Source organism: Schistocerca gregaria, chromosome 2 (genome assembly GCF_023897955.1).
Source record: "Schistocerca gregaria isolate iqSchGreg1 chromosome 2, iqSchGreg1.2, whole genome shotgun sequence".
Taxonomy (NCBI): Eukaryota; Metazoa; Arthropoda; class Insecta; order Orthoptera; family Acrididae; genus Schistocerca; species Schistocerca gregaria.
In genome coordinates, this window is record NC_064921.1 from 402,115,515 (window position 1) to 402,129,627 (window position 14,113).

Sequence of the window (14,113 nt, forward strand, 5' to 3'; positions counted from 1 at the left end):
TTATGAAAATGTCATTTTTCCCACTGGTGTCCCATCATAAGTGACTAGTACATTTTTAGAGCGATCTCCATGTTATGAATGCAATCTTTGACATTTTATAGGTAGTGGTGTGGATGAAGGTAGACAATAAATGAGATTCACGGGAAATCTTTCTCATTTTAAACTGCCAAAATTCCATTGAATTATTATTCCAAAAATCTGAAGCAACTGAAGCGCCAAGCATTTGACCGGGATACCACTGGGAACTTGACGCAAGGCAGTGAGAGGTCTGACTGGTGAATATTGACTTAATTCTTGTCAGCTGCCCACTGGAAAATTCAGCCAAATGAGGCCAACGTCATTTACGACTACAAGGGAGCCCGCACCACCACATTAAAACAAACATTTTTTATTTTGCATTTTTGTGCTGCAGCCCATATTGATGTAGGCATACAGGACAGTACTCTATCTGTGGCATCTCTAGCGGTTAACGTAGATATTGTGTATACCCGACATTCCTCTTCACCCCATGGGGCTAAGTGGCATATCCTGGGAACGACCAGCGCGAAGTTCGCCTATTAGAAAACTGTGCGGGGAAAAGAAAACAGAGGACAAGTAATAGGTAGTCGTGACTTGCAGGACGGTGGTGGGTTGCAATAAAGTTTCTAGTCACATGTAGCCTGACTTACTAGCGTAAATCTCGAAGTCTATCGTAGTAGTGCTAATGAAATGAGAACACGAGATAATACTGACGTCTACTGTCTGATAGATTAGACCAGACAGTCTCACTGCAGCATGCCAATAGAAGCGAAGTTTTCTGTCTTGCGTCCCATGTACATAATCAGTAAGCATCGCTAGTCTGTTTGTAAAAAAAGTAGAAAAAATTGGCTGGAATGTCGTTAATAATTCGTAACAGAATACGTGCTTGAGCAGAAAGATTGTTCTTTTCAATTGAACGGTATTTCACCCGTTAACTCACTCTGTATAGGATGAGAACCAAGTGCTTTACACTCGCTTTGCCCCACACAATCTGATCTGACAGCTGCATGTCACAATGCACAGCATCTGCCTGACCGAAATTTACTACTTTTTCCTTAGCTTATCAGTGATAAGATAAGTTGTACACCGGCAGGGATCAGGCTGTTAAGCTCCCCACAGCTCAGAATCTGGGCGATCTGACCGACTACTTCATGAAAATTCAGCACCGCAGTGGAGCATCAGAGTCCGGGTTCAGTATAGCCATACTCGTTTTCCGCAAACACTCTTCTCTGAAACAAGGGAGGTGGTCTTGTGTTTAAACATGTCACTAGTAGTCACAAAGAACGGGGCTGAATCCCTGAGTGAACATATTAATTTAGGCTTTCTAATTGCCCTATCAGATCTACCTACTATTTTGTCCGTTGGTCCGTTGAGTCAAGTCCCCAAATCAGTCGCCTGTCAAATTCAAAACTTACATGGATATATTTATCTTAATTTGCTTTGTCCGTTGTTTCAGGCCACAGCTTCGTATGTCTGTGGTGATTCAAAATGACTGAAAGCCAAAATAAAAACTTTATGTAACCTTCGTTTATTATTATTCAGCACTGAACAAAAATATATCGCTACAGTTCAACAGGACGTCGTCGTTGTTGCTATCATGTTGTTTATAAGAATCGAATCGTCTAAAACTGTTCCTCTTGTCATTCTGGTAGTAACTGGCGCAACTCACTGAAAACTCTACAGAAGTGCCCAACTCCAACAAAAGCGGCTTCTTATGTTATGGTGAATTATTACGTTTTTACGGCGCCAAACAAACTCTACTCAGATTTATGAAACGTCTTATGACTCGAATGACCATTTGTACAATTTCCGATGATAATGTAGGCCAATTTTCAGTAAGATTCGATGGATCAAAACAGAATTAGTGCACCCTCAGAGAGCGCTGGTTCCGTTTGCATGCAAATCCTGTTTATAATACATTGATTGAACACGGCTGCTATGTTGGTAGAAAAGATAAAAACATAAAAAGCGAAAATTACTACAAAAATGCAAAAATAAAAATCAAACAGTGATTTTGTAATTTTGTTAGTGGAGACAAGCTGCAGGAAACCACCCCTGAGGATATAAAGCGCAAAACATTTGGACATATGGCCAGAAATCCATGGTGTGTACACTACATGATATTTATTAATTCATCCTCCCTGTTCAGTACAATGCATTGGACGACATGCTGTGATGAGACCACTATTACACAAAGTGTTTGAGGTGGCCTCCACAGGCCTCTAAATGTGCGTTAATACAACACAACAACTGCCACACACATTCAAAAGTGCTATACTGTAACTGAATGGCATTACAGGCAGCATGAATGTGTTGTTCCAGTACCTGCACATCCAGGATGAGCTCCGTATGCATGACTTCTTTCAGATGTCATCACAGTTGAAAATGTAAAGGATTTTGGTTCAGCAACTGAACAGACCATGAAACTGCACCACCTCATCCGAACCATCAGCAGGGTACGTGTTGTCAAGTTGCCTTCATATGTAAATGTGGAAGTGAGCCGTAGCATCATCATGTGGTAGCAGCACCAGCATGTGGCAGGCGTAATACATTTTGTACACCAAAAACATATATTTCCACATGGGAGTCTTGGTCTCCCACAGGAAGTATAATTATGCATCGCCAGTGAGGCATTGTGGGAGGATGTCTTGTTCCACAAGGTGGTTTCCAATAATGGTTGCTCACAATTTAAGGCTGAACCAGTAGTAATGGTTCACTGCCATCATACTATACTCAGCCTACAGGTGGGTGTTGTGAAGGTTAAAGGTAACACCCATTGTAAAGGTGGCCTTATCTGTGAATAGGGTGGGTAACAGAAATCTCAGTCGTGGAGTTGTGCCCGTAGATAACAAGGTCTGCAACTGCAGAGGCAGTTGCTGTTGAGAAAGTTCCATATGGACATCTGACTTACTTCGTGCTCACAGGCCACCTGTTCCGTGCTCATACTGGCATCTTATTCTATATTGCTCAACACTTATTCCACCAAGGCCTGTGTATCTACTGGTCCCAACCACCTTTTGTGGTTACCCACATGCATCAAAGAGCTTGTCTCACACAAACAATGAAACACTGTTGCGAACAGTTTATGGTGTGATTGCTGTTGGTGGGGCTACTTTGCCTGGTGCAGTCATGATACCAACTGCCTACTGCTATTTGCATGTCCTCATATAAAGACAGCGTCAGCCTGTTCCTGATTGGTATACCAGGCCATCATCTCTCAGGGCCACACTACATTTCACAGGGTCACAACAGAGTGAGCAGGCAACAGCAGTAAAGTCGAGTCCTCCTAAGATCCATGTCTGACTGAGAGACTATGACGGACAATACTTCCTCTTGAGACTGAAGCTAAAACATTAGTACAGATACAACATTCTGACTTTCCTGGTGTGTTCTCATTTTCATTTTCAATTACTGGAATCTAGGCTGTCAGAGATCTCATATCTACACCTTCAAGTGGATTTATTTCCATTTGTAATGCATTCTTGGCCATATGTCTAACATACCTTCTTTATCAATTTTCCTACAATTTGCCCCATTTAACACCATATATATATTGCATTTAAAACATAGATAATAAATCTGAACATGAATGTTTGCAGGGCAAGAAATCTTTAAGTTATCAAATGGTTTGTAGTGATGTTTTATTTAATTGTTACCTGTATTGAGGAATTTTGACTTTATACTTCTGCATCGACCTCATACGTCAGTTGCTTAAGAAATAGGAACATTTTTCAAACAACGTGTCGAACAGTAGCTGAGCAATACTCTCATATCTCACTTTGTGGCCACTATCTGCCACAAAACCTACTATATCACTACAGAAAGATGTTAGTTATGCTGGAGATAATTTCTAAAGGAGAAACCAAATATGAAAACTTGATTCACAGAAAGAAAGTGATAAAGTATAATTAATTAAAAAGTTTGATATGGAAAGAGTTGGGAAATTTCATGCAATTTTATATAGTAACCATACATGTCAGTTATGTTGCACCTGGATCAACTTCATTCTGTGACTATTTCGATTATTGTGAACAAAGAGTATGCCTTCCTTCTGAAGCAGTGAGTTAGGTACAGATCAAGTCTTTGTAAGATGTTTGGTGTGCTGAAAGAAAATTATAGTGCACCTATATCAATAAGGTTGAATACTTAGATGCTTCCTTTGAAAAGTAAACAGCAACACCCTAATTTTTCTATCATTATACATTGCATGATTACTGGAGGAACATTATGTCACTGTTGAACAAATCTACAAAATGATTGTGCTAATTCCTTTACAGAGCTTTCTAACATCATTTAGGAACATTACTGTGACATCCCCTGATATGATATCAGTCATTTTGATAAAATTTCTATTTCTTTTATTCAGAAAGATGTGACACTGGTAAAAAAAAGTACATACAAATTTTGCACATGTTATTTTGCACGAATTTCCTTTCCATTAGACTTCACAGAATAACTATACTGCCTGTATTTGATGACACTGATGAAGATGAAACTCATTCTAATGAAAAATAACCTTTTTATGAAGGATAATCACTGTAAAAAATATAGAATTTTGATTCAGTTATATATATATTTACTTTGTTCCAGGTGGTATCGTACTGTTTTACCTGATCTTCTATGCTGCACTGGCAGCATTTTTTGCGGTCTGCATGCAGGGACTCCTTTACTGTCTAGATGATCACTCACCAAAATGGCAAGGCAGCCAGTCTCTAATTGGAACCAATCCAGGTAATTCCTTTACAGATTACCCTAATTTACAGCAGTTTACCTTCCTTTTGTTCTTCCTCGTTTCAGAGATAGTGGGGAAAAAAACTAACAGATTGCTGCAATTATCGCCAACTACTTTATATATGGAAAAATAAATCAGATGGAGCACTGAAATACACTGGGCTAGAAACAATGAAACAGTGTTCTATAAACCAACATTACTTCAATCTTCCGTTATTAGTTTATAGGTTCTGGATAAAAATGATACTTGGGGGTCTGGCCTAGCCACAGTGTAGGAGATTATTTCTATGAAGAATTTTTATCCAGCAGCCAAATTTTCAAGTTCAGGAGTTGAAGAAAGTCACTAGGATGTAAATATGTAGACTAGCATGAATATGGAACTAGTTCAAAGACGAGTTTACTCATTTTCATATTATGAATGGTATAGGGTGCATAGGATTTTGCCCTGCTCAGGGAGTAACATTTTAACAGGACATTCTTGGTCACTTTCCATTCAAGTTTTATTTTCAATAGTGAAGCAAAATAGGTTACAGTTATAGATTGTTTTCATAGTAATTCTTGATATCACTGGAAAGAGAATCCCAAGAAAACTGGCCAGCACTTTGTTATCTGATATAATGTCCATAACCTACTCCAGTGCACTCAAACTGGTCATTGTCCATTACTGAGTTGTGTTATTTCAGCTGTAGAGTGTGATGACAGAGCCGGGTTTCCACCACAGTCATGAATAGGTGCAAAAAATCCTGATGCTTGTAACTAAATGTTGCAAAACACTTCACTGAAAGATTGATCTAGATGCAGTTTTTAGCAAATACAAATTCATCACACACATCTCCTTTTTATTTTCAGTTCTTTTTTCCGAAATATCATGCACTCTTCTCATACTCTTAGAATCTCAGCCAACTCAACACTTTCACCCAGTTTTTTTACTATTTCATCATGAAATTTCACAACAGTCTCTGATTTATGGCTGCAAATCTTCCAGGTATGAATGGTTAAGAGGATTTGAGATGTGTGTCAATATGCATCTGACTCAAACAATGTTCACAGTTAATGAAAGAACCACACATAAAAATGCTGTTGCCACTTGCCAAATTAAACCTTTCATAGAAATTTACCACACTTTTGAAGCATTTATCTTATTGGAGAAAGTGAGCAATGAACAGAAAATATTTGTAATCAGTAGATTTTCTGTATCCACATTATTAGTTATACTATAAGGAATTTCTTTGGTGAGACAGGAATGATACGAGAAGTAAAGGTAATAACTCACAGAATTCTTCTTCGGGTTTAAAGGGTACACATATACCTGAATAACAACATTGTCCTGGCAGACTATATTGTGTGCCATTGTTGCAGTGCTGATGCTGTGTAACCAGCCAGGACAATTATTTGCATGTAGCCCCCCCCCCCCCCCTCCCCAACAGCTCTGCTCAGCTATTTGGCAAATAGTTAACTTTACTCATTAATGTTTTATAGATAATATTGGTATATATGAGAAATGAATTCATGTAATATGAATAAATGTCAGAGAACTTTTTTCCTTTCTTTTTACATCAGTCACAAAAAATCAGAAAAACTGCAGTTATCTGGAAAACAAAACTACTAACTACCAAAGTTAAATATGTTTTTACCACAGTAATGATAAACAAATATTGCATTCATTTTTTAAGTAAGCTGTATCCTTTAGCAAAATCTCATCCAATGGCATACATAACCTTTTTGAGTTGTAGTTATCTTACTGGTTTCTTTGAGTATGGAAACCAGGGTACATACAACATACCAACACATTAACTGTAAAAATAAAAATAAAATTCAATAAAAAGAACATTAAGTATTTTTTGACTATAGGGGATGCTTTGTGTCAGTAGGTATGTTCTCTTTTCATTTTTGAAATCTCATATGACTTCCATGAGGCCAGGGAGGGAAACATCTGTGCCAAAAGTTTCTCTGGAGTGCTCTTTCTTCTAGAGGCTCTCTCTTGAATCCCTTGTGCCCAAGTAGCTGTTGTTAGTGAGTGCTTCATTGAAAAGTCTTAAATTACTGAGCTGACTTTTAAAAATGATGTCTGCTGCAACCTTTCATCTCAAATATCTAGCTGGAAGGGATAACCATTTTTCATGTTAATATGTTAACTATGTTGCAAAACAGAATAAACAGCATTAGATGAGATTTTTGCAATATATGACAAATTAACCAAATTATTGCCAAGTGATGAGGTTACTTTGTGATGCAGACAAGGTAAAATCCATCCAGCAAAGCCTCAATACCCTTGAGGAAGAAGTATTTCTTCATGGAGATGATGGGTGAAGAGACAGGCAATAACAGTGAGTCAGTATCTCTTCATGAATTCAAAGGTAGTGTGAAATGCTTTCATGAGTTCTGGATAGTGTCAGATGATGTACAGCAGCATCATCAGATCAAGAAATGCCCAAATTTTCAGGGTATGAGTCTCTCAGATGGTCATCTTTGAAGATCACCTATTCCCCAGAAAGGTGACCAATGACGAAAATAAGGAGCACAGGGAGTATTATGGAGTGATATAAGATCTCAGGTGTGCAGGACCCACACAAACAGGATTAACAGTGGATATAAATGGTTACAGGTTTGATTCATGAGAGGTTGTGATAGAAATTCTGAAAAACCTGAGTTGATAGATGCTTAAAGATAGGCCTACTTTCAAAGTTGTGAAAACCAATTTTAAATGAACAATCTAAAAATATACTACAGTTCACTGTGTATGATTCCAATAGGGATCTCAAAGACAGTATTAGGCTAATTGCAGTGCACACAAAGGTATTCAAAGAGACATTCTTCCCATGCGTTATGTGAATGGAATAGGAACAAATTGAAGTAGTCCTGCCATGCACTTTGCTATGATTTGCAGAGTGTATATGCAGATGCAGCTCTGCTGTAATTGGTCATCACAACTAGATCAACTGTTATAGAGTACCAATTAAATTCTGTATGTCACTGATCTCTGCAGTCAGGAGCAGATGAAAGCTGATCAAGGTCAAAGAGCTAGATTTAAATTTTTTTAAAAAATTGGAATGGAAAAATTGTTCTCACATTTAAAAGGGCTTCAGTAAAAGCATGTATTCATTGTTCTAATAAACATCTATCTGTTAACTTTGTGAAAATAATTTTGCTCCATGGATTCATAGTACCTGCACAGATGTCAGCAGACTGTGATTTTCCCTCTTCCATTTCTCTGAGGTTATTAAATATTTGGGTTTGTGTCATACACCACTGTGTAGACAAAGAATTGACAATGCAATTTGAGAAAAACCTTAAAATTTATTACAGAGTGGAAATAGTGGTATGTTCCAAATAAATTCCTTTATTACCCTACAAATAGTTTGTTTCATATTGAAAGAAATGTTAGGTACATTGGAGGACCCAAGGAGCAGAAAGGGTTAATTTCTATAACAAAAGTATGAGTAAAAATTCATCCAAAATTTTTAGATAGACTTTATGGAACAAACAACACACAAAGATTTGCAAAAGAGGGACTGATTTGTATTTAATGAAATGGGTTAGATTGCAAAGTTGGCCACTTGACATAGTCCCTGTAGGCTTTTGCTTCAGTATCAGCAGACAATGTTTGTTTAATGATGTTCCTCACATTTTGTCACTATGAGTGGCTGGCATGACATCACAAAAATCATTAAACAAGCATCAGTTGAAGGTCCTGAGACAAAAGTCTTTAGCAACATACACACTTTAGATTGTTTGCTGCGAATCAATTTAAGCTTCCTAATCTATTATGTTTACAATGTTGCCCCAGTTTAATTGAGGTTTGTGGCAAGTCAGTCTTGTTGTCAGTAGATACTAATGTTTCTCTTTGATAGACAGTTTATACATATAAGAGCAAAAACTGGTCAAATACTAAAAAAATGGATGTTTTATTTGACTTTTTGGTATCTGAATTCCATTTTATTCCCATGAGTAAGACTGATATTGTGATTATCTGTTTTCTATATATATTAAAAAACTTATTAGTGAAGTTGACTTTCAATTACATTCTAAATCATTAATTTCATTCTGCTTGTATTCTTCTCATGTCAGTGTTATTGCAATCTACAACTTTTTTCCAGGAATGGGCTTCAGACCAATGTCAAGGGACATTGAACAAGCTGGCTCACTTATCTGGTACACAGCCAACAATCAGACTAGTGTAGATTATTGGGTAGAAATTCTAAATGAATTCAGTGCACGTAAGTACGAAATACATTTGATTGTGTTTAGGTAGTATTAATCAATAAAATCTTCCAGCCTCAGTATGAAAGACAATTTACTTGTCCTTAATGAGACTCTCTCTAATTTTACACTCAGTGTGATGTTTGATTTAAAGTTGTCCCAAGAGTGAATAATGTTTCTCACAATAGAGAGCATGAACTATGCATTATAAAATTCTCCAATTACAGCTTACTACAATGAAACTTTGAAGCAGACACTAATGCACTGTGACTATGATCGTCCTATTATGGATAAAAAAGGCTGCATTGTGGATACCAGTACATGGGGAGACTGTAGACCTGAAATGGGATACAGCTACAATCGTTCACGTCCATGTTTCTTCATTAAACTTAATAAGGTAAGGTAACTGGGTAAATAATGCTTTGGTGACACCAACAGAGAATATTAAATCATAATGGAGATGCACAATGAGACTCCACAAATCAGTCCGAGTTTGTAAAAAAAACATGAGCAGGCATTCATGTTGAATGATAAGGAAGAGACTGACACACTGTAAATTTAAGTTTTTTCATGATTTTTTATGTGCTCATATGGTGTTTGATAGTTAAGTGCTATTTATTGGCTCTGAATCAGTTAGCATCCTTGGATGTTTTCTTCATTATATCTGCTATAATCTAATTCATCCTTCATGTCTTTGGTTGGTCCACTACATTATCATCAAATACTGTTTTTGAAATTTTTTTTATATACTTCTGCTAAATCATTTATATAGACCATGAACAAGACAGGGCCAAGTACTGAACCTGGAGGGGGCCACATGAGAGGGTTGTCTTTCTTACAAAAATTGTTCAGTTTCCTACTATATTTTTGTTTAAGCTCACAGAAAATGGCAGTTGCGGATTTAAATCAATGTCAAAACTTCTTTAGTGAAATTAATATGCATTTGTTTATAAAGAATACTTTACAGATATCAAACAGGCATTTGAGAGGAAAAGTGTCTTTACATTAAACATATTTTCTTTCAGAGGTTTCAGTCTCATTTTTTAATAGATTGGAAGGAATGTGGTGTCTGTAATCTTTTTCTATTTTACTATGCACATTTTTACAGATAGACAATATTTCAGTTGTACTGGGAATACATGTTAATTCATTGATCTATTGTTGAGATAGAGGGGAAGGGGTGGGTACACAGTCACAATCAAATATGGAGAAGATTATAATATCTTCATTGTCAGAAATGCTGTAACAACAGTCATCTTCATTATACCTTTGGCAGGTGTGTCTTGAAACAATTGATTTCAGCAGTGAAAAATGTAGTTTACACCCAATTCAGTTGAATATATCTGTGGGTAAAACACTTTCTTCAACTGTAATAAATTCATGAAATCCGATAGTTAGCAGTTTCACTGTTGGCACATGACAGCATGTCATTGAATTAATTGTCATTACAAACAGCAGTCATATTTTTTGATGTCAGAAAACCTTATGGTTCTAAACACAGGCAGGCAATGTGAAACATACTAGTGGAATTCCATCTTGATAAAAAATAATATAAAAAGCAAGGCATTTAATGAAATGAAGTCCAACTAACACAACATCAAAAGTTACATTTTTGAGAGATCTTTTTGCATTATTCAAGACCAAGACTCAGCTCAGGTAGTGATATAACTTACCTTTAATACTGTTTAGTTTTGATCTAAAGAAAATAATTAAGGCAAAATGAATACAAAGGGAGATCTATTGGCAGATATCTCCAAAATAGAATTAATATTGATATCTAGCACTTGCTGATGTCACTTGTAGCACACTCTGTCTCTGGAGGAAGAGTATGAAGTACTAAATAAAACCTGGCTCCATATTTTATACAAGAAGATGCAGTACATGAAAGGTGGCATATCAGTATGTAACTATCACATGGCTCAGAGAAAAAGAAATAAGCATATAAAATCCAGACAATAATAATATCACACTTTTGTAGGAAACAATTCAGTAACAGAGGTAGTTACATATTTGTAAAGGAAAACAAACTGCCCAGTACCAGCAGTTCCCATGGACAAATGTTCTGCAGAAAAGCACTGCAAATTCAATGATGCAAAAGCTGAACTGCAAAACATTACTTATAATATCTATATACAGGGCACTGAGTGTTGAAGTCAATAGATTTATACAAAACCTGGACAATATAATATAAATGGATAATACAATATAAATGATAAATATGTCATTTTACTGGATATTTACTTAAAAGCCATAGAAGAATGCCTACTGAGTAAAGCAAGGTCAGTAAAGAAACAGGAAGGGCATGTGCCATGGTTGATTAATGGCACACTTAGTATCTCATAAAAAAAGGAAAATGAATGCTATAAACCATAAATTTTTGTGGGAAATATGAGTGCTCAGTAATCAGAGTGTCAGGAGCACATGGAAGTTAATTAACAAAGAAGCAGGAAAATTGTTATCAATAATAGCAAATGCCTAAAGGTCACAGAAAACATTAGGATATTAGAAGATTCTATAATTGTTAGTAGCACTTTCCACATATATTTTACCAACATATTCCAAAGACTTACACAAAACAACAAAATTGATCCTATGAAAGCCCTACAATTGCCTGAAAATAAGCTACACTCCACCAGTAATTCTTGTATTTGCATCCTTCAACAGAGTAATAGATAACACAAGTGACAAATTTGACAATAAAATCTCCGCTGACATAAATGGATTCCAAATAAAATTTTAAAGTTAATTACAAAAGAAATGGCCAAATTGCTCTGCCACCTAGTTAATTCATGTCTGACAAAAGGTAGTTTTCTAGATAGAATAAAAATAGCCAAAGTTGTAGCACTATACAAAAATGGGGTTTCACCGTGCTCTGGCAACTACAGACCACTTAGCCTACAGCACGTTTTCTCAGAAGTTACTGAAAAGAAATATACATTAAATTCATCTCATATTTTGTAAGAAATGGCATTATAAATAGTATACAATTTGGATTCCAGACAGGAAAGTCAAGAGTTCTGCAGCTTTTGAATGTATTAAGTATAATCTCAGAGGGATTAGATCCAGGCCAAAATCTTCTTGGTATATTTTGTGACTTATTGAAAGTTTATGACATTTCTCTGAGATATATAAATGATTGCCCTTTCAACACTGAAAGTGAAATTATTCTTTTTGCAGATGATACCATCAGCATAATCACAGGCACAAATTTATGTGATATCATAACGAAATGCAAAATGATATTTCACTCTATCGCTTAGTGGCTAGAAACCAACGGGATAATTCTTGATGATAGAAAACTAAAACAATACTATTTAAGAGCAACAAGAGAAGAAGAACAGCTACAATTACAAAAACTTGATATGAATGTAGTTCAAAACACAAAGTTCTTTGGGCTTGCCATAGATTACTGATTACTGTTTACTGTGGAAATACCATGTCACTACCCGAACAAGCAAATAAATTCAGCTTTATCTGCTCTCCAAAACATTAAACCACTAGTAATAGAGGATGCTATGCGAATGATGTGTTTCTTAAATCTAGTTTATTATTACATTGCTCCATCAGTGACAAACTCAGAATGATAACATGCATGTCAGTTCATTTTTTTATGACTATTTGTGTGATCTCTCTAAACAAATTGGTGGATTCATAGTGATGTTGCAAAAAGACAATAGTAATACTAGGTCATGTTTGCATTTTACCTAAGTTTCACATAGAAAGTTAAAAACAAAAAAATGAGTATCTACTTACTTCTTTAATCTCACATTATATTACACGATACGTAGATTCCATAGTTCTAGAAGATTTTTTCATTGTGACTAACAAACTCACCCAAACTGTAGAATGACCTTTCCAGAAGAAATTGTTCAGAGAATCCCTAAACACGAAATTGTTGTCAAACTTACATTTAATATCTGGAGGTACAGCATTATAAGCTTTTGACCCAGTGTACTGCACACCCTTCTCCACCATTGTCAAAGTTTTACAATCGTTGTGTAAATCATGCTTTTTCCTGGTATTGTATTCATGATAATCACAGTATCTTTGATACAACTATTATTTTTACTGATGAAAAGCATAAGTGAAAATATTCACTGAGAAGAAGTAGTAAGAAGTTTTAGTTTCTCGAAGAGATTTCTACAACTAGATTTACAGTCTACACCATTCATTAATCTTAAACACATTTTTGGTGCAAGAATATTTTCTTTGCCAGTGATCAGTTCCCCAAAATGTAACACCACATGTCATTAGAGAATGGAAACATCGATAGTATCCTGTTTTACAATGTTTTAGTTTCTACTCTCAGAGATAATACATATGCAAACACTGATGAGTTAGTTTCTTGTAAAGATTCATTATATGATGAGACCCGTTTACTCTGCAGTCAATCATAACACCCAGGAACTTTGTCGTTTCAACACTTTCTGTTATCTGTGGGGCACAATTAACATATACCTCTTCTTTAGTTTTGGCACTCACAGTGAAGTGAATATAACTAGTTTTATTAAAGTTTAATGAGAGTCCATTGTACTAATTCAACGAGGATATTAATAGTAGTTCTTCAAAGATTTTCACATGCATGGCCATTAATCATAATGTTAGCATCATCTTCAAAAATGATGAAATTGCACTGTAGCTTTATATGTTGTGATAGGTCATTTATAAATACCAGGAACAGTAAAGCACTGAGAATAGATCCTTGTGGCACTCCACATTTGATGCATTTCCATTCTGATAAAGCTACACAACTACAAAAATCATCTGTGTTCTCTAATACTGCTTTCTGCTTCTTGTCTTTGAGGGATGAATGTAACTACTTATTTGGTACACCACTTGTTCCTAAAGGTTAGCAGTTTATAATAATCTTTGATGGTATATGGTATCAAAGATTTTTGATAAATCACAATATGATCCTGTTGTCAGTTCTGTTGTTTATGGACAGTAGAATTTTATTTATAAAAGTATACTTTGCTTGTTTGATTGACTGATTCTTTCAGAAATCAAACTGTCTTTTGCTGACAATGTTCCAAAATTCTTGTGTACATGAGCTTTTCTAATATCTTTGAAGAAACAGTCAGAAGAGAAACTGGCCTGTAATATGCAACTTCTGTTTTTTCACCTTTCTTGAAGAGGGTTTCACAGCAGCATATTTGAGTCTGTC

General features: G+C 35.8%; 1 protein-coding gene across 1 annotated transcript in view; it reads left to right on the plus strand.

Moving 5' to 3' along the window:
• LOC126322591 (sodium/potassium-transporting ATPase subunit beta-2-like) overlaps positions 1-14,113 on the plus strand; it is a 165,375-nt gene that overhangs the window by 129,762 nt on the left and 21,500 nt on the right. The window contains exons 2-4 of the mRNA XM_049994460.1: positions 4,609-4,749; positions 8,847-8,966; positions 9,177-9,346. Of these exons, the coding sequence (XP_049850417.1) occupies positions 4,609-4,749; positions 8,847-8,966; positions 9,177-9,346 (431 nt within the window). The remainder of the gene's footprint in view (positions 1-4,608; positions 4,750-8,846; positions 8,967-9,176; positions 9,347-14,113) is intronic.